Source organism: Lissotriton helveticus, chromosome 1_1 (assembly GCF_964261635.1).
Source record: "Lissotriton helveticus chromosome 1_1, aLisHel1.1, whole genome shotgun sequence".
NCBI classification, from domain to species: Eukaryota; Metazoa; Chordata; class Amphibia; order Caudata; family Salamandridae; genus Lissotriton; species Lissotriton helveticus.
This window is the reverse complement of record NC_136057.1, coordinates 2,061,915,003-2,061,935,607: the sequence shown is the minus strand read 5'-3', so window position 1 is coordinate 2,061,935,607 and position 20,605 is coordinate 2,061,915,003. Positions and strand designations below refer to the sequence as shown.

At 44.5% G+C, this 20,605-nt stretch overlaps 1 protein-coding gene across 7 annotated transcripts in view; it reads left to right on the top strand.

Moving 5' to 3' along the window:
• The window catches only part of NEXN (nexilin F-actin binding protein), a 382,609-nt gene extending 364,169 nt beyond the window's left edge, over positions 1-18,440 (top strand). For all 7 annotated transcript variants that reach the window (XM_078645115.1, XM_078645157.1, XM_078645108.1 and 4 more), the window contains 2 exons: positions 14,047-14,407; positions 14,530-18,440. In XM_078645115.1, coding sequence (XP_078501241.1) covers positions 14,047-14,407; positions 14,530-14,543 — 375 coding nt within the window. In that variant the 3' untranslated portion in view covers positions 14,544-18,440. The remainder of the gene's footprint in view (positions 1-14,046; positions 14,408-14,529) is intronic.
• Positions 18,441-20,605: the final 2,165 nt, after the last annotated feature.

Here is a 20,605-nt window from a genome sequence, read left to right as displayed (position 1 = left end):
CTGTGGGTATGGTTTTGGGGAGTGACTGGAATAGGTAAAGAAGTCTGGGAAGAATGTTCATTTTCACAACATTGATGCAACCTAGCCAGGAAATATATAGTGGTCTCCACTGCCAGAGGTCCACAATGGTCGCTTTGCTGTAGTGTGGCCATATTTCAAGGGAGCTGGTGATTGTGAGACCATGATATTGGATGGAGTATGGTGGCCAATGGAATGGGGCTAGGGCCTGCAGGTGTGGGAGTTGTTGGTGCAGGATGGTTAAATTGAGCATCTGTGATTTAGCCATGTTGATCCTGTATCCAGACACCATCTCAAACACTTGGAGGGCTTGGACCACCACGGGGAGGGAGGACTCCTGTTCGACAAGTAGCCGATCATCGAGGAAAAGCAGGACTTTACAGTCCTGTCCCCTGAACTGAATGCCTGTGATGGCCTGGGTCTGCCTGAGTTGGGTTGCCAGAGGCTCCACTGCAAGGGCAAAGAGCAGGGGGGCTAGCTGCAACCCTGTTGAATACCCAGGGAAAGTGTGAGGGGGCGGGTCGACTGGCCATGTACCCAAATGGTTGCTGTGGGCACCACATATGAGGCCATATTTTTGCTGATCCTGTTGGGGCCTAAACCTATTTTCTGGATGGCTGCTTGCAGAAAAAGTCCAGCTCACCCTATCAAAGGCCTTCTTGGCATCAAGAGACAGGAGGAGAGCAGGAATGTTATGCCTGTTACTAGTAGCTGGGAAAGCCCTCTCTATGTTTTACAAAGCCGACCAGGTTAGGGTCTACTAAACAGGGAAGAAGTGTTTCAAGGCAATTAGCCAGAATTTTAGTATAATTGTTTGCGTCACTGTTTAATAAGGCTATTCGGCAACAGGATGGGCAGAGGGTCTAATCCAAGCTTGGGAATGAGCGTGATCTCTGAGTTGGATATCATCACTGTGACGGCGGTGGCAAAGGTGAAGGAGTTGCAGAACTCAAACAGGTGATTCAGCAGTGGGAGGAAGGATATATATATATATATATATATATAGAGAGAGAGCAGTCGCTATGCTGTCCTGGCCTGGAGACTTACCCTTAGGGTTTTCTCTAAGTGCTCTATGGAGTTCCACCATCGAGAATGGTTCCTCCAAGTCACAAGCAGAGCAGGTGTCTAGAGGCTGCCAGGGGCAGTCCCGTAGGTAGGAGTCAATGGTGGCTTGATTCTTCCCTTCCCCGGTGTAAAGATGTTGATAGCTGGCCTGAGAGGCCTCTTGTTCATTTGGTTCCCTCTGGGTAAATCTTGGAGACATGGGATCAAGTGTGTTGGTGGCGTAATCTGCACGCTGGGAGAGTGCCTACCTGTCACTCCATCATAATACTTTTGTTTAAGAGCCATAAGTGACCTCTCAGGTTTATTAACCCACTGTGCCCAAAGTTGGCTTCCCAAGATGGCTAGTTGCTGCCTGGCACATGCTGTGTGTTGCTGCTTGTCCATACACTTCAAGGAGCGATCTCCTCACTGAAGTTAGTTTTTAACAAGTGCGCTTTTCGAGTCCTGGCTATGTAGATGGAGAACCTGACGTCCCATAAAGTTGCATTAAAGCCATCCCAAAGCATATGGGGAAGTATCTGGGAGGGAGTTGAGCATGAAGTATTCGGTGATGGCATCTTTGATGAAGGCCTTATCTACAGTGTTACGTAAGAGTTGAGCAGAAAGGCTCAGCATGGGGCCAGGTAAGCTAGACATGGGTGTGATCGGAGATGGAAATATCAGTTATCCGGGTGTACTCCAGCCTCCTCAGGAGTGAGTGGGTAAGGAGCAGGTAATCAATGGAAGAATAGGACAGGTGTACATGGGAATAAAAGTAGTGTCTCGCATCTGGGTGGAGGTAACGTATGGTGTCTATTAATCCAGCATCAGCCAAATCCATCCTGAGCAATCAGGATATGGTCCCTGTACCCTGAAAGTGTCCTGTGTTTCTGTTGAGGTCAGGATCCCACACTAAGTTGAAGTCAGCCCCCACTACGAGATCCTTCTTTTAAGGGCTTAGCTAATCTTTGAGCACCTTCCGAAGGAACATGTCCTGTGACTGGTTAGGGGCATAGAGGTTGAGGAAAGTTAGAATATCCCTACCCCTCTCAATTGTTAGCGACACAAATCATCCACCCGAGTCTCTAGTGATTTTGGTTAACTTATTGTAGAAGCCACTTTTGAAGAGGATGGCAGCTCTCAGTGTTTTAGTGTCAGTGTATGCCGAATGTTGGCAGGGGTATCTGGGGTGACCCATGGTGCGTTAATCCTCCCTTAGCAGGTGTGTCTCTTGCAATCAGGGTCCTGCTGTAGAAGGCAGTGCCACATCTTCAGATGTTTGCTGGGGGAGTTGAGGCCCTTGCACATTAAGGGATCAGTTTTATGTTGTTCATTGAACCCATTGCAAAGTGGAGGTGCCCAGCGTGCCACAGTGGAAACTCCTGCCCTCATGGGGAATAGCAGAATGGGTAGGGGGACTAGGCCTCCATCCTCAAATCCCTCCATGGGCAGTGTGGACGGCAGGGAGACTTGTCAAAAAGGGTGGCAGTTCAGGGGCAGTAAAGGGGCCAACATGGCACAACCTAGTGAACCACTTCATCAAGGGACGAGTGGAGAAATCCACCTGTCCCTACGGAGGTGTTACCCTTCACAGAGGAAAGCCAAGTGAGGGGGACGGGAATAGAAAAAACTGTAGCAGGGTAACAACTTATAGGAAAAAATATGCAAAGATATAACAAGCGGATTGCGAAAATTCTTGATTCTTATTTTAGAGGTGCACAATAATAACCTCTTTTGCAGTGCAGAAGGCTTTTGCTGCGTTGTTGTGGCCCAAGCACAGTCTACGGATAGTCTGCCAGGCAGGACACCAATCGTCAGGTTTCTAAGACAGGGAGGGTTGAGGGATCTCTGCCAGGGGTAAGGGGGGTCGCAGAGGTTTGCCACTCCTGACAGCTGTGGTGGATTTGGGCCAGAAGGAAACTACTGAGCTGTCTCTAGTGGCTTTGTGCCTTAGCATAGTAGATGTGCAATCAGCTGCAACCGGTTTGAAAGTGCCAGCCAAGAGGAGGTTTAACGGCTACTAGAATGGCCAAGCCACGATTCCCATTTCAATTGATGCAATATAGAAGGGATTGTCGACAGAGCCCTCATCCCTGGTGTTAGACCTGTCACCTTGGTGTGGGTCTCCCTTCCATTTATGCTGTTGCCTCATGTGTTTTTGCTGGTGATAGATGCTTTGGGCACTATGCCACTGCTGTTCAGTGCCACAGTGCAATGTATGGATTAGTGATTCCATGATTGGCTGGTTTGGTGTACCTGTCCCACCCTAGTACAGTGCACCAGGAGTGCCTAGATCTGGTAATCCAACTGCTGATGGTAGGCTTGCAGTGCTGGTTGTGCCACCCACAGAAGCAGCCTGTAAAAGTGTGTCTAAGGCCTGCCATTGCAGAGCCTGCATGCAGTATGGTACTGCCATGCTGACTGGGCAAGTGCACCCACTTGCCAGTCCCTAAACATTCTCTTTTCTTCATATCAGACACCCCTATGGTAGGCCCAAGGGCAGGGTGCATTGTAAGTATAAGGTAGGACAAGCCCTGATGTGTGTGGCATGTCCTAATATTGAATTACAGCCATTTTCATTTTTCACTATTGCAAGGCTACATATTCCCCATAGGCCAGAATGGGCAGTTAGATTATTACATCTTATAATCCTAACTGACTCAGGGAACTATGTAGACATTTGAGTTTAGTATGCCTGAACTCAGAATGATGAAATGCATCTTTTAGTAAAGTTTGTTTTAACATTCTGTGTTTGAAAATACCACTTTTAGAAAGTAGGTATTTTCTAGTCTAACTATCCAAGCCTGCCTCTGCTAGGTTGTGTATTCCTTGTCTTGAGTTTGAGTGACAGGGGCTGGGTGATTCCAGGAGACATGGTAAGTCAGCCCAGTGGTGAATAGAGAGATCAGCATCTAGATGGGAGGGAGGAGTTGCTCCTGGAACCTGAATAGGACTGTACCTTCCCTCCACAATACTGGCTCCACCTCCTGTGGTGCGTCTGATGTCTCTGCCCTCAGCTGTGAAAGGAAAGAAGGAGCCATGTCAAAAAAGTGCTCCATGACTGACCAGAACTGGTTTGGACTAGGCAAAGGCCCCTCTGCCCTCAGAGGACAACGGATTTCGGGGTATAAGTATATAAGTATTGGGACCCTGAGCCCAAGAAATTAGATCCCTTTTTGACAACAAGAAGAAACTTTTGCTGAGGAGTGAAACCAGAGAGACTGAGGAGAGACTATCCCGAAGCTGAAGTGCTGCTTGGGAGATTGGCCGGCAGTGGTTGCCTGACTGCTAAAGAAAGAGGAGAGGAATTTTGTGTACTTTTCTTCAACTTGTAAGGATCTCCAATGATTTGGAACAGAGCTTGCCTCCTGCTGAAGTCTCAGGGACAACAGACTTCACCCACCAGCTCCCCAAGAGTTTTCTTGAAGTGCCTGCAGTTGTGCTGGATTTTTTGCGGACTTGCGTGTCGCAAGAAGCTGGAAGCGTGACTCAAGTACAGGAAGTGTGTCGCCGAACTGCCGCTGCACAACACGAGGCGCATCGCATCGTCGGAGAAAAAGATCGACGTTGCATCAGACGCTGCCGCATCTCTGAGAAGCGTGTCGCAGGGCCTGTCGCGGCTCAACACCGGAGAAGAGGATCGACGTCGCAGCAGATGCTGCCGCATCACCGCGAAAAGTGTTGCAGGGCCTGTTGCGGCTCACATCATTGTGGAAGCAACTCGCATCGCCAGGAGTGAAGATCAACGTTGCAGCAGATGCCGCCGCATCACTTGAAAGCGTGTTGCAGGGCCTGTCGCAGCTCGGATCGTGTAAAGCATCTCGTAACGCCGGAGAAGAGGATCGCCGTCGCAGCAGACGCCGCTGCATCACCGGGAAGCGTGTCGCATCAGGGAGAAAGCGCCATCTTTATTTCTTTGCACCTGACGCATCACCGTCCTTGCGTGTAAGGGACTACTGCATCACCTTTCCTGCATCACTTTTGTTGCCCTGCGTGTCGCATCTTAAGGTACATTGGCTCAAAGTGTCGCATTTTCAGTTCTAAAGAGAACTAAGCTAATTCTACCATTTTAAGTACAATATTGTGGATTTTTGTCGTTTGGGGTCTTGTGTTAAATCTATATAAAGAATACTTATTTTTAATATACAACTGTTGCGATGTCCACCTGTAGTGTTATCACTTGATTACTGTATGTGTTCACAAGGCTTATTACACTGCCTCTGAGATAAGCCTGTCTTCTTGTGCCAAGCTACCAAGGGGGTGAGCAGGGGTTATTTTAGGATTGTACCCCTTTACCCTGACTAGAGACAAGGGTCCCTACTTGTCACAAGTATCTGTGCCAACTAGAGACCCCCACTTCATAACACCTGATGCAGCATTCGATCACACAGGAGCGCCGGGACACCCCGTTGGGGTATCTGTGCGCGATACCAAAACACACTAAAAAAATAAATAAAAAATAAATAGATGGGCGAGGTAGGGCTAGGCAACACAGAGAGACAGGTCCCCCTTGTCCCTCAAAGTGCAAAGAGTGGGGGATCAGGCATTGCCCCAGTCGGGTTGGCTTCCAGGCAAAGCCGCACTGTTTGGTTCAAGGGCCGGGTCATGTAGAGGTGACCTCCTGATAAAGACTCCAAGTGTCGAAACAGCCCCCCAGGTGGGCCTTCTCAAGATTGTCGCCTCTCCCCCATCAGCTGCAAGGGGGTCAGTTCAAGAAAAGGCCACGGAGCCAGGCCAGGCATGAGGCAGAAAGACCTAGATATACAGGTTGTCCCACGCAGAAGTAGGACCCCAGCCAGCAATCCAAGCAATATCCATCATGATATGGAGGTTAGGAGAGTGGTTAATGGCTCACCCAAGGCAGGCCCAAGGAGGTCAATTAGACTCCTTTGTGTCTCTCAGCGGGGGGCGCCAGATTCACCAACACCACAACAGCCACAGGTGGGGGAGGGGCCCTCCAATTTCTGTGGCATGTACTATTTGTCCTTGGGGCCCCTGAGCACCCCTGCTCACACCCACCGAGTGGGGGCACACTCACCTCAGATGCTGCCATTCCTGCTGCTGTTCACCCCTTCTGCCGTCCAGACCAACCCCACTCGGGCCGTAGTCCAGGCCCCGCAGGGACCAAGCATCGCTGTTGTCTAATGCAGGCGTTGGAGGTGTATCCAGGGGGTTGCCGTCACAGGCCGATGCACAGGGAACACTAGACCACTAGGCTAGGCCACCGACTGGGACCTCGTGGTGGTGGGTACAGTAAGCAGCGCTTTAGGCCAGGGATCCATGTATGCCTTCACAGTGCCCGGGCACCTCTACATCCAACAGATGCAACAGGTGGGGAAGGCCGTACTGACCTCCCAAGATGGTAACACCATTCAGTCCACGGAAGGCTCAACAGGGTGAACTCTCTCTTTCCCGACGGCTGCCAAATTAAAATGGCCCCTCCTCTCTGACAGGATCCAGGGGTGCTCGGCAGGTTACAGCGGGTTCCGACAAAATAAAGAGTCCATTATGGCACGGCTGTGCACCGACAGGGCCTTAAAGATGAGTAAATGTAAGCTTAAGGGCACTGGAACCCGGCGCTCAGGCGATCAGCATCTTCCTCCATTCCCAGTCAGACTACTCCCCTGTATAAAAAATAAAAATAAAACATACATGTCAATGAGCCTTTCTTTTAACATTTTTCAGCCCACATAAAGCAATGATAAAAACAACCTTAATAAGTACTTGCAGCTAGGAGTGCTTTAAAAAATATAGTAAGTTCTCCTTGGGTCAGGGATTTAATGACCCAGGAGACTTACTGTTTTTTATCTAATGTTGCTGGGGGGCTGTAACACTCCTTTCAGCCCCTTCCAACATTAAAAAAATACTTGCTAGTGCGCATGCGCTTTGTAGGGACACCGCCAAAGTAAAAAAACAAATGTAAATACATTATGGGGTGCACCTTCACAGAGCAGTGAATACTAAATGAGTGACTCAGCCGCTTATTTATTATTCTTTTCTTTAAAAAACAAACTTTTTGTGGGTTTTTCAGCACCCACAAGGACAACCAAGGAACAAGCACATCTTTCATTTTATGGGGCTGCAGTGGTAGCACCAGGGCCCCCACAGCCCTAGCGGGCTCCCCAGCTTGCACAACTATTGTATGCCTGTGGGAGCATTAAGTTGGTGCCTGGTGCCCACCTGAGTCACCCAGTACTCCTTTCTTATTTAGTGGCCATGGGTTGCGCCCCAGGCCCCCACAACCCTAGCCTGCTTCCCTGGCAGGAGAAAGCAATTTCCTTTGCTATAGGTGGGAACCTCAGTGCACACATGGGCACCCACAATGTAGGGGGTAACTGGGTGTTGTGGGGGGAGCCCCAAGGCCCTGGCCAGCTTCCTAGCCAGCACCATACTGGAGGCTGGCAGGGGCTAGCACCTTTTTCTTTGCTCCTACCTGAGTGGGAGCAGCATTTTCTTTACGGCTCCCACTGGGGCAATAACAAAACTGAGTTCCCTGCCTGGGAGTATGGGGGTGTTGCCCAGACAGGGAACCAGAGAGTCATGGTGTAGGCTTGATGGGGAATTCTGTAGTATCATACACAGTGGAAAGCATGCCCCCCCTTATATTTAAAGTTTGGCCCTGGGAATGGGGATCGGGCCAGGGGTTTGTATTCCCCTCCTCTTAAATTTGTATGTGGCCCCTGGGGATAGGGTCCCTGAGGCCTAAGAGTGGCTCTGATAGGGGACCCCACTCCCGCCATCTCCCTAAATATTTTATAACAATGACTCAAGGCCCTGGCCCACTCTGGGGTTCAAAATATTAAAATTCAAAATGAAGCCGGCTAGTGTTTTTTTTTTTTATGCCGTGATCCTGTGGAAATCCCACTGGACCATGGCATAAGCAAACTATTTTAAATAAAATTGGCCACAGAATCCCATTAAACATTACTGCAACATCTGAAATAACATAATTGATGAAAAGACTGTGCGTGACACGAGTTATAGTTATCTGACGATAGATAACTTTAACTGGTGAATGTTTGGGTTTTATTCAGTTTGAAACCTTACATTGTTACTGAAATATTCATCTAACTATAAATTCAATTTAACCTTTGGGTTTCTAGTAAGTATATACATACAAAAAAGGAAACCTGAAAGGGTAACATACATGCTCACAATCTTCATAAACACTGTAGGTGGCCTTGACAGTTTTGTATATGTCTCCTCTTGTGCCCCTCTAAAAACACATCTAGACATGCCACTGTTTGTTGCATGTTATGTGCAAACCAAATACAAATATTTACTTTTGGAATTACTCTTAACAATTATAAACACCAGGATCCATGTTTTCTGATTGACTTAACAGCAATAGAGAATAAAAGTAAAGTGGCCCTGTGGGGTTACTGCATTATGTTGAGTTGTATTTTGACAAATGCTGTCTGATAGAAGTCTTGAACTTCGGCTCATTACTCTCTATCTGCCTCTTGCATCTATTGATATACGGTACGTTAGGTTAAGTATTTTTAGATGTTAAGTGACACAATATACAAATGCAAATTTCCCATATTAAATATTGTTGGATGGGAAAAGTCCTCTACCTGGTAATGGACATGCACCCCTGCCCTGAATGCCCCAACTGTACTGATGTCTGGATCCCTACTGTTGATCTTTGTTGTCACATGTAAACATGGCTCATGCGTGTGCGCCATGTCACAGTCTTATGGATTGGGTTCTTGCGAGACCGGACGGGGCGACCAAAGCACTACCCTCATAGTGGTGAAAGGCTAATGTCTTTAACAGGAGCTAAACAGCATGAGCGTGGTGGTGTCCACATACCATGTACTGATCAAGAAGAGTGAACAGGTCCTTTTTGCCTGTGTCATAGCAGTGAAGTCTACAGGCTCATTCATCTAAAGTTCCATTTCTGTGTGCTTAACTTTTACTTGGTCTACATTGGCTCGGTGTGAAGTGTGATGTACATATGCTGGGTGTATGTGTGCCTGTGAATAGTACAATACCCAGATAATGCCGTACTGCGTAGTGTGTGTATGTTATATCCATATGCTGGGTGTATGTGTGCTTTTGAGTGGTACATTAGTTGAAGAAGGTAGTGCTGTGCATTTATGTTATATGTTTGTGCTACATGGTGAAACATGAGCAGAGAAGGTAGAGCAATCTCCCCAGACAGATTTGTGTATTGCTGCATTATTGTGAGCTGGGAGGTAGTGCTTAATTTGAGCCGCCTGTGGTTTCCGGTGCTCAAATCATCAACACCAGCACTTTTAATGAGCACCAGTTAAGGACACATTCATTCACCAGGCAGTGTGATGTGATGTGCCCACATTCACAGGATGTTGAGCCAACGCCGAGACTTGAACCTGGTTCCTCAGCTCTGAAGTCGGCAGCTCTGCCAATTACGCCATGCCCTCTCCCCACTTCCATGGTTAGTAATTGGTTCTGTTTTAGGCAGCGCTAACAGGTGAAATGGGCTGGTGCAAGCTGCCTCCTGACGAGAGCCCGGGCACGTATTTTTTTTACGAATTAACCACTGCTGGGCAGAACACACTGGAGAGAGGAAGAGCCAGACTGCTTCAGTACACTTTAAAGGGTGCTCTTGATTCAGAGAGAGGTCCCAGGGAAGGGGCCTGCACATTTTAGGAAGGAGATGGGGTTGATAGGAGAATCATAAAGGTTAGGGAAGTGGCCCTGGGCTAAACTTTTGATACACATATCAATGTGGCTGACATCCAGGTGTGAACTAGTACCCACTCCCATGACCTTTGTTGTGGAGCTATCAGCTTTGGAGTCCCAACTGCTGTGACAGACTGCTTTCTGGAGTAAGAAAGGCAGACAATTGGGCACTTCAAAAGGAAGCAGACACTCAACAGAAACTTCAAAGACTCAGACTCTAAATCACATTTGGTATCTCGAAATGGACTATAGGAAGGGAAGCTTGACACCCTAAAATATGTCAACTGTCAAGCAGCTAGTCAGGCTGTGTGAGGAGGTTTGACTCTGCAAGGCTTCTGCCTGTGACTAGGACCATAAGACAAGACCAGCTTGTCTCCGAGCTGGGCGAAGGAACATCACCCAGCCAATCCAAGACCATCTGCGCTGGAGTCTGGAGCACCAACGCCTGCTTACTTTCCAAGACAGGTGTGCTCTGTGTGGAAGAGGAGAGTGTAGAAGGGAGTGAGGTCCAGTGGGGAATCCTGTTGAGTGGATTCTCTTAGTGAGGTGTGAGAAGACGGCTGGTGCTCCAACTGATTCATTGCCCATCTGCAGTGAAAATCAGCGGGTCTTGAAAGCCAGAAAAGGGCAGCCGCCGTGAAGTGAGCCGTGATTGTCGCTGTACCAATTGGGTCATAGCCCATTTGTGGTGAAAGGCCTGCAGCCCAGTATGCCAGTAGCAGCAGCCTTGAAGAAAGTTGCTGTGCTGATCGGGTCAGAGCTCATTTGCAGTGAAGAGACATGATCCTGTATGTCAGAGGGGACCATCGCGACCAAGTAAGAAGTGTGACCTGGTTGGGATTGTCTCTGGAGGAGAGAGCAAGCCGTGATGACCCCTGTGGGCCTGCACCGTGACTGAGGGTCAGGACATTCAGACTATTATCTCCCCCACCCCTGCCTGGTGGGAAGGACCAAATAACTTACCCATCTTGGTGGAGCCATGAAGAACCTCCGGTCATTGCAGCTGCATGACTGCATTTGAGGAACTTGAGATCCACCAAGCAGAACCTACTGGAGATAGCTGCTGCAGCTCACCACTCAGGGACTCTGGTCCTGTAAGTGATGTGTATGACTGATTTCAGGCCAGTTAGCCCCAGGGGAACTTGCTTGCCAGATAGTGTTTCGCTGCTGGGACACTTTGACTTTTATAAAGAGTTAGAGTGAGACACATGAGACTCGGACTGGTGGGGCTTTGCCTGAATGTTACCTATAGTGAATGAAGAATAACCAATACCTCTAAAGCTAGGGTGGAGTGGAACTCATTGAAACGGCTAAGAAACACCAGAGCCTTGACCTCAGGGGACTGTGGACATTGTTTGTGAATGTCGTATTTCCCTTCGGGGTGGTAGCCATAGAATAAATACTTTAAGAATTTTTTCTTTTTATTGCAGTTAGTAAAAACAGATGAAATAAAAAAGATAGAAATCACATAATTCATCACAATACGTATTACATTCAAATATACAAACAATAGATGTAAATATATAGATCAAATATAGATATAGGCATGTGCTTAACCTTTCTTCCGTCCCCATAGTTGAGAACATTTAACTATAGCCCCTGTTCTTTGCGCATATCATTTTTCTTTTACTTCAGCTCGGGTCATCTTAAGTAGCCATTGGGAAAACGTTGGAGGCTCTACCACTTTCCAGTTTTAGAGAATTACTGACTTGGCAACTTGAGGGTGCTATAAAAAATATACTGTTGCTGTCTAATTGTTAAGTTTAGTGTATCCACAATTCCAAAAAGGAAGTTTTTCGCTAAGTCAATGAAAGATTTGCTTCCAGCATTCAATTAGGGTCGAGCATGTAAAGCAGATATGGAGCCAATCCCCATTAGAACAACTACATATAAAACATGTCCCCGATATAGTAGAGTACATTTCATGAAGGCGAGATGGTGTATAATAAAGTTGCCACTTACTTTAATAAGCCATGCGTTTGAAATTGGCTCCCCTCATGTGCCCAAACATTGTACACACTCCAGGATTGCAGGTCTAGCCTGCAACCTGTAGCATTTGCAATCTTTTGTAGTGCTTGCGGCACAACTTTTGTATGTAATTGCTCTTGTAAGATCTGGTACTAATTCCCTACCCCTCTAGTCTCCTTCATATAGTAGCTAACTTTATAAAATTCGCTAAAGCATCTTTGGAGAATTGGGCCTTCCTTATAAAGTTACGAATTTGAAAAAAAGAAAAAAGTAATCTGCGTTTGTAGATGTTAGCTGATCACAAGATTCCATCAACCTTTCAACAAGGAAATCGCTAAAACAGCGTAACCTCGCTTTCTCCCAGATTGTAATACTTTTGTTACTTATGTGAAGACCTATTTCACTACTATTTGCCATCAAAATTTCCGGATGAAAGGAGCTAAACTGGTACTCATCCTTCAATTGATAAAATCTAACTGAAATAGACTGAGGCGTCTTATATTGTTATGTTCCATATAGGTACCCTAATATAGGCTTAGGTGGTCACCTAACCCTTCACTTATATTCCCACTACCATTACACTACCTAACGGCTCATAGTATTGACCTTTTACCTAGTTACGGTAATGTCCAGAGATGATATGGTGTTTTCTCCAAAAAGCTTAAGCCTCATTTATTATGCATGAGGATTCTTGGAATCACAGCAGGACAGCAGGCCTACCATCTCCTGCATAATAACTATGTATAAGGGTCATTCCTTCTGTCATCCTAGTCCGACATGACACAGCAAGGTACAGCCTCAAGTGGTACCACTTTGGGTATATATACATCATCTCTTGCTGAGATAGTCAGAGGAGAAAAGGACTTCCATGCCGACACATTGACGTGAGACGCTGAGGCTCCTGCACGCAGACACTCCACCTCGCAGTGGTCTGACATTTCTTTGCGGGGTGTCCTCCTCGAGTCCGAGGAGGGGTCCCACAGTCTCTTACTTCAGGTAATGGGGTTGACTTTATCTTAGAGAGATTCCTGGCTTTACACCCACATACATGCTAAGTACACTTTGGTACATTTAGTTAGGGTTGCATCGTAGGAGTACGCATTTTACTGTCATGTATTTTATATACTTGACTGTATTCATTGTTTTAGCATGATGGTAGAAATCTATCATCCTTTTACTCTGTTAGTGCTTATAATCATTTATATCTGTTGTCTAACGGTTGTTTGAGCACACCTATTTTACACTAGAATTACGCTGGTTCAATAATTCCTTATTGAAAAGCATCCGCACTGTTTATTCTGTGTATCTCTCTGAGACAAAGTGAGCACGAGTGACTGAGCGACAAGTGGCACTGTTTCCACGATTCTGAGGGATTAGCGTTGTCTTGTTCGATGGTTGCCAAGAACTATTCTCTTCTTGGTAAGAGGAGTTTCTAGTGGCTCTGTGAGCTGGCTGGTATACAGGCTGACATATCCGGTAGGGGGGTCCAGAATCAGTCTGACTCCAATCCTACAGTATATGTTGTCTAAACGTGCAGATCCTATATGGGTTTATAGGAACTACACGACAATATCTGCTGCGCTTCGGAAATGTGGGGATTTTAATAGAATAAATACTTATTTTTTGCTTAAAGCAAGTATTTGACTATGCAATCATTTATTACTGCTACTGCGCATATTTGAGTTGTGATCCTATGTTCACCCCTGTATCTACCTCCACTCTGAGAAGCCTTGGAATGCTCAACTCGGGCTACTACAGAGTCAGGTGCTGAAAAGGTACTTGGCCCCAGTTGCTCAGGACCCATAGTATGCCGGCCCTAGGATATCAGGTGTAAAATCCCTCAGCCCCCATGGTTGGGCATTGTAGCTCTTGCTTTCCGTTTGTCCCTCTGAACGTGGTTCTGTTAAATTTAAATATTTGATGCTTACTTTTATCTCACTATTTTTGAAAAACACCTGAAAATTTTAAAAAACTGTACCTTGTCTTTTGATATAAACTACTCACTGGAAAGTATGGTAAATTAAATTTAGAAAGCCAACCGTCATTTCGTCCATCCTACTCATATGTTTGACAATTTGAAAACCAAATATTTTAAGATGGCATACATCTGGATGGTCTACAGTACGGTTCTTATATAACAATAATAATAACATCATAATTACAAGTAGTATTAATTGGTAGTAATAGCAAATACTCGCTTTATTAGTATCACTACAATAAATATTGTGATTACTTACAGTTTAAAATATAAAATCCTCATCTTTTCTAAAAAAAAAAAATACTCTTTCAAAGTAACTGTTATCTGATCAAATACTGTTCTGCCAACAATATAATTATCATTCACAGAAAAAAGAAGAAGACGATGAAGAGGAGGGAAGTATTGTCAACGGTTCTACTTATGAAGACGAAGAAGACCACGCTCGGTCTGGAGCCCCATGGTTTAAAAGACCTCTGAAAAACATGTCAGTTGTGGACAGTGAGCCAGTTAGATTTACAGTCAAAGTCATTGGCGAACCAAAGCCTGAAGTCACATGGTGGTTTGAAGGAGAAATGCTTCAGGACTGTGAGGATTACCAATATATTGAAAGAGGAGAAACATACTGTCTTTACTTACCAGAAACGTTTCCAGAAGACGAGGGAGAATATATGTGTAAAGTAGTCAACAGCAGGGGCACAGCAGCGAGCTCCTGCATCCTCACTATAGAAAGTAAGCAACAGTGATGTGATAAGTTCTTTAAAAATCTGCCCAGTTTTATCCCTTTTCTTCATTTCATTGAAATCTGTTGTAATTAGCTCTTCTAATACTTTCCTTTTCTCTTTCTTTTGTAGCTGATGACTACTAATGCTCTGCTTTTGCTGGATTCTCTTTTCTCTGCTTTCTTGCTAAGCCCATCTATATTCCTGTGATGGGGCCCAGTCAAAGGAAAGAAAAAAAACTTTCTTTTTTTGATTTGCCATTCCTATGAGTCCTTGGCAGTTTTGGTAGGCTTCTCAAATATGGAAATTGAATGTTGATTAAACTGAACTTCAGAGGTTAACACAAAATACGTGTACAAACTGTATTCAAAGAATTAACGCCTTGATTAGTCAAATTTCCTCACATGTCTATCTTTGAAGTCATTCTCCATTGATTCGTTTTTTTTCAAATTTGACAAGAGAAATGAAGAAAATGAATTTTGAAAAGTAAAACCTTGTTTTTGTCCAATGGGGAGCATATAACTGAACTTTGTATAACGGTTGGGCATGTATGTCTTAACATGTTGCCCTGTAATACAGACGTAGACTTGGAGTAAAACGTGGTAGAACCGTCACTTTTTCCCTGAAAGAAGTACACTAAAGGCAGTTTTAGCACATTGCTCTCAATTTATCATCAGAAAGAATAGCAATCAAGATTTTTTGTCACACCAGTAAACTTTGCAACTGCAACATTCTCCTGGAAGTACAGGTGGTTTTTCAATGTTATCTTTTTTGGGGTTTTCACGACTTTACTAATTGGTGTATGGTTCTCAGTTAAAAATGTATTTTATATAATGGTTCAGAGTTAGAACATTCATTTGAACTGTAGGCTATAGGGATGTAACCTTTAAAAAAATGTTTTTTTTTAAAGTCCGTTCAACGTTTTAGAATGCATTTCAAGTTAGGGACATGGATCTCCTTAAAGGAAATTTGCAACCAAATATGACTGCTTAAATGTACTGGTTAACCAATTTCTACAACTTACTTTTCTTTCAGCTGCAACAATGAATCCATTTAATGTAAAAGGCTTTGTATTTTTCTCATGAAAACGTTTTTTGTTGGAAAGTACCATTGTTTCTTTGTAAGCATCTTTTCTACAGTGTTTGTTGACCCACATGCATTAACGAAAAAGTCACTGACAATCTGTGACAATCTTTCTGGTGAATATCCACCTGCAGATTCCTCACTTTTTGAATATCACAGGCATTAGACTGAATCTGGAAACTATCCAATAGCTCTCCAGACTGTCTGGGGGCACTGGCTCCACTCTGGCGCCAGAAATGCCACCACTGTGATGTCACTGAAGCTATAAAGTGCACCCACTGGCGTCCTGACATCCGTTTCCCATCCATTTTTAGACAAAGTGAACATGATGAGAAAGACTTCAGCTTATCCAGGTGCTGCACAATCTCTAGAGAGGAACATTATTAATGGATCTAAATTAACAAACCAGCCTTCCACAGGGGAGGAGAGTATAAGCAGTGAGTAATCTGGAGGTAGATAGAGTATCCACCACAAAGATCATTACGGAAGGTAAGTAATGTCATCTTTTATTGGATGTTGGATATTTCTACCTTTTGAATAGACTCCCAAAGCAGTACCCAACCCGGAGGTGGGTTTTTAAGAGTGGTTAAATAAGAAATCCTGAAAGACAGAGTGTGCAAAGTACTTTCCCTCTGCATCTCTGAATCTAACCTGTAACACTGTGCAAAGGAGTGTAGGAAAGCCTTTGCCAGGGCTGAAGTAGAAGATTTCAGTCTGGTGGAATGACCTCTGATGCCATGCGGGGTTCTTTGTGAGCAATGGCGTACTGTATCTTAACACACAAGATGATTCACCTTGACAGCATTCTCTTCTGAACGTCATTGATACAGTCAATATATTAGCTGCCCACTCTCTTAGTATCCAGTATATGAAGTCTCTCTTTAGTAGGGAGTGAAAGAGAAAAAAATGAAGGTAAGGTGATGGAATGTCCCATATTAAATTGCGTGACCTCATTGGGCAGGAGAGCATTCTTGGTTCTAAGAACCAGCTTCTCTGGAAAGAAGTTAGTAAAGGGGGCCACTGTTAGGTACCTGCAACTAAATGTTATGCTTTGCAGACATAATAGCTAAAAAATAAATGACAAGAAAAGTCGTGTCAAGAGTAAGGAGTCACAAATGGCAACTGTCTAAAGATTCGAACAAGGAACTTCTTATAAATGTCAAAACAAGAATAAAACCCCACATGTTATTGTGGCCCTTCTGAAACGTATGACTATTGGTGATTTGAAGATAAACGGTTGACCTGGCAGACAGAGAAAGGCCAACCATGCAGCCCTTTACTGTGCCCACTGCACACCCTCTTGGACTACCAATAGGGAAAATCATAATATGTCCAATATTTGGGCCTTAAGAGGGTCTACTAAGTTGTCTGTACACCATTTGGCAAACCTACCGCCTCCTCCAGAATATACATTTTTGATGGAGTGTCTGAAGGCTCTTGGGATAACATCCACCACTTCAGGAGATAGAGACAAATTGTTCAAATTATCCTGCTCAATGTCCACCAAAGAAGGTTTGGGTTCTGGAAGTTTGGGTGCAGTATCTGACCCTGAGATTTCAGGAAGAGGTCTACCATGTGAGGGAACTGGAGCGGGGGCACTAGGAGAGGTGCACACTACATCCTTCTTGGTGAGTTCGGGACAATTAAGAGTACCTTGACCCAGTTGAGGTTAATATTTCTCAGTACTCATGGAATCAAGGGCACAGGGGTTAACGCATAGTGAAGCAAAAACTTAAACTTAAAAAAAAACGCATCCCCCAAAACTCCCTGCAACAAATGTTGGAAGGCACAGAGCATTGGGCACTGAGCATTGTCATGGGTGGAAAAGCGATCTACTTGAAGTGTTCCTCAAGGCTTGAAGATGTATTAGACCACTTCTACATGAAGCCTCCTGTGGTTGTCAAAACTCAGGGTGCCTACTCAAGCATTCAGACCTAAAGCCAAGTTATTCGATGGCCAGTGTCATAGTGCTCCTTGACAGAGGAAATGTGACCCTACTCATCACTGCTGTTAATATACCACATTGCACTTGTGTTGTCCATCAAGAACTGAATGGACTGGCCACAAAGGGATGCTGGAAAGGCTTTGAGCACCTGTTGTTTATTGATCTGGTGTAGATGCAGGCGATACAACATCTGCTCTTCTGGAGACTAAAGTGCTCTGATCTCCACTTCTTCCTGTTGAGCTTCCCAACCTGGAGTGGAAGCATCCATTATCACCTTATTCACTGCTGGTGGCGGGTGGAATGGCCTCCCATTTACCGGGTTGCCTTTCATGCTCCACATCTAGTCCCCCGGCATGTCCCTTGAGATCATCACAGGACACTGTAGATCACCATTATGTTTGGACCACTGCCAGCTGGACCTGTGGGGGCTCCACTGCAGAGCCCTCATGTGCAAGTGTGTGAGTGACTAGAGGAATGCAGGAAGCCAGTAGACCTAATAGGCATAAGACCATCAGGACTGGAATTTGTGCTCCATACTAAAAACATTGGGATCATCGCCTGAATATCCTGTTCTCTCTGAGGAGGGAGAAAGGCTCGGTTCGATGGATTGTCCAGTGCTGCCACTATAAACAGGATGTGCTGGGAGGCCACCAGGTGAGATTTGAGAACGGACAGGAGTATGTTGGCTTTGGTTTTTTATGCTCCAGTGACGTCACTGTGCATTGTTTCAATCACCGAAGTCGAGCAGATGCCTCCTAGCAGCTTGGAGAGCTATTGAAAAGTTCTCAGATTCAGTCTGACACAGGAAATATTCAAAAAGTGAGGAATCTAGAGGTGGAAGTATCCATCAGAAAGACATATTTTGTAAAGTTAAAGGTGCCTGCTCCTTATATTTAATCCAGGCATGCTCCACTGCAAAATTGAAGTAATAATGTACAAGAACCAAAATGTTCTGTGTTTATGCCTATTTGATAAAATGTACTTGCTACCTAATAAATTGTAAATGAAGGATGTATTATTCTTTTTTTATTGCTCATTTTACCATTTACAGGCCATATTAACCTATCAAAAATTCTCCTGCCCATGTTCTGTCTATATATTGTTTTTTCAATGGCATCCTCCATGTGTTTTAAAATAGATTTAATGAAATATTTAAACTTTGATGAAGTCATGCAAGACTTTGAACCAATGACAGATGTGAATTTGTAATAGTAACATGGAAAACTATGTAGGGGTCGTTAGAAGAAACATCTACTACTTCTGGCTTGCCCCTTCTAATAGCTTTGTGATTCCTTGCCCTCAGAAGTGAGAAAGACCAACAATAGTGGGCTATTGAGTAAGCCTATAGGCAAATACTCCTTCAAAAAATATTATTCATATACAGTTTCAATACCAACAGAATTTATTAGTAAACAAGCCCAAACAGAACGAGTTACCTGTACCAATAACATTCTTTTTGGTGGATACTCTATCTCGTTGCAGAATACTCACCTTTAAAATATTCACCAGGTGCCAAACTGGAATAGGAACCTTTTCATAGCAGTGCTTACGTGCAACACTAGGTGGTGCCATGTGGCTCCACACTGTCTATGCTTTGCCCTGGAGGTAACGGAGGGGAACCACATATAAGCACCACCCTTGTGTGCTGATGTCAGTTTCTTGCTTGACTCTTTGCACTCCCTTAGATGCGGTGCCCAAAACAATTTTTAGTACCTGGTGCAGATCTCTAATTTGAGACCTTTTTAGATGGTAAAAAGATACCACTCCACAGAACAAGGAGGTGGAAGGGTGGTGAATAATATGTTGTTCAAACTTTTAGTAAAGCAGATTACAAGTCACAACAGATGATTTAAACAAGGATAGTTGGTCCGGCAAACACAGAGACCTGAAGGGCCCAAAATACCCTTTAACAGTGCCCACTGCAAGGTTTGCTTGGCTAATGACAAAATAAACCATAAAACATCCAACGGTTTGTCTTGAAAGGGGTCTTTCTTGTGCACTCCATACCAGGCAATACATTTTTCGAGGTACACACTGGCCTACGCACATGCTATTCATATTTCTACTTGTACTTAGCATACATTCATTTGTCAATATACACAATAAAAGGACATAGTTCAATGAGCTCTTTAAATAATCGTACTCATTTTTGATATTCTCGTGTTCCCTTAATTCTAAGGATTTGCCCAGCCAACACGTGTTTCACAATGGGGAATTACCCACTTGACTTCATCAGGGCTACAAGATATAATCATATGCAAAGGATCAGTCAATCCAACACTCCTATAAAGGTGCATGTAGTATGTCGATCACCATTCTCACCCAATAGTGAACATTTTGTGACAGCACAAATAGACAATTCCCGATGGAATGCCAAATGATTCAAAATTGCAGAGTATTTTTAAAACGAACTGTAACAACCTTAAAGTGTCAATTTTGTGGTGGGGTTCAAGGTGACATGCAAAATGACACTTCATCATGTGAAAGATATCTCCAACTATTGAATCGCAACTAGGTCAGAAGCATAGTTATTCTCAATACTCTACTCATAACAATAGTGCGGTCTGCAGAATATATTGTGCATCAGTGTGGGGAGACTAGAGGGTGCAAAACAAAGATTTTTGCACCTCAAATTTCCATTATTCAAGGTGAAGATTCATGTTTATATTTGTACTTTTCCATCTCATGCTGATGGTGATCTTAGTGGTTAGATTGTCCACTAACAGATCCGTATACTGACATAAATATCCCCTTGTATTCCCTTTCTCAGAACGCACAAGAGTCTATACCTTTGCAGACTGGAAGTATATTGCTCTATGCCCGTTTTACATCACCATCAGCACGAGATGGAAGAGCAAAAAAATAAACATAAACAAAATAGCATGTGCGTAGGCCTGTATGTAGATTACAATTGTGGGCTTTTGGGGTCTACTTAGAGGGCTCAGGGTGTTTTTCCTCACCTACTGCACCGCTCAAAGAAGATTAGTGTTCAAATCACGCTTACTCAAGAGGCGCCAGCACCCCACAGTGAAGAAACACCCCACCTGCAGGTTACATTTTTCGAGGTGCCCAGTGAAAATGGATTTCATAGATAGAAGCCTAAAAGCAAGGATGACATCCACAACCTCAGGTGGTAGATTGAACGCAGTCAACGGACACTGCTCGGTCTTCACGTATGGA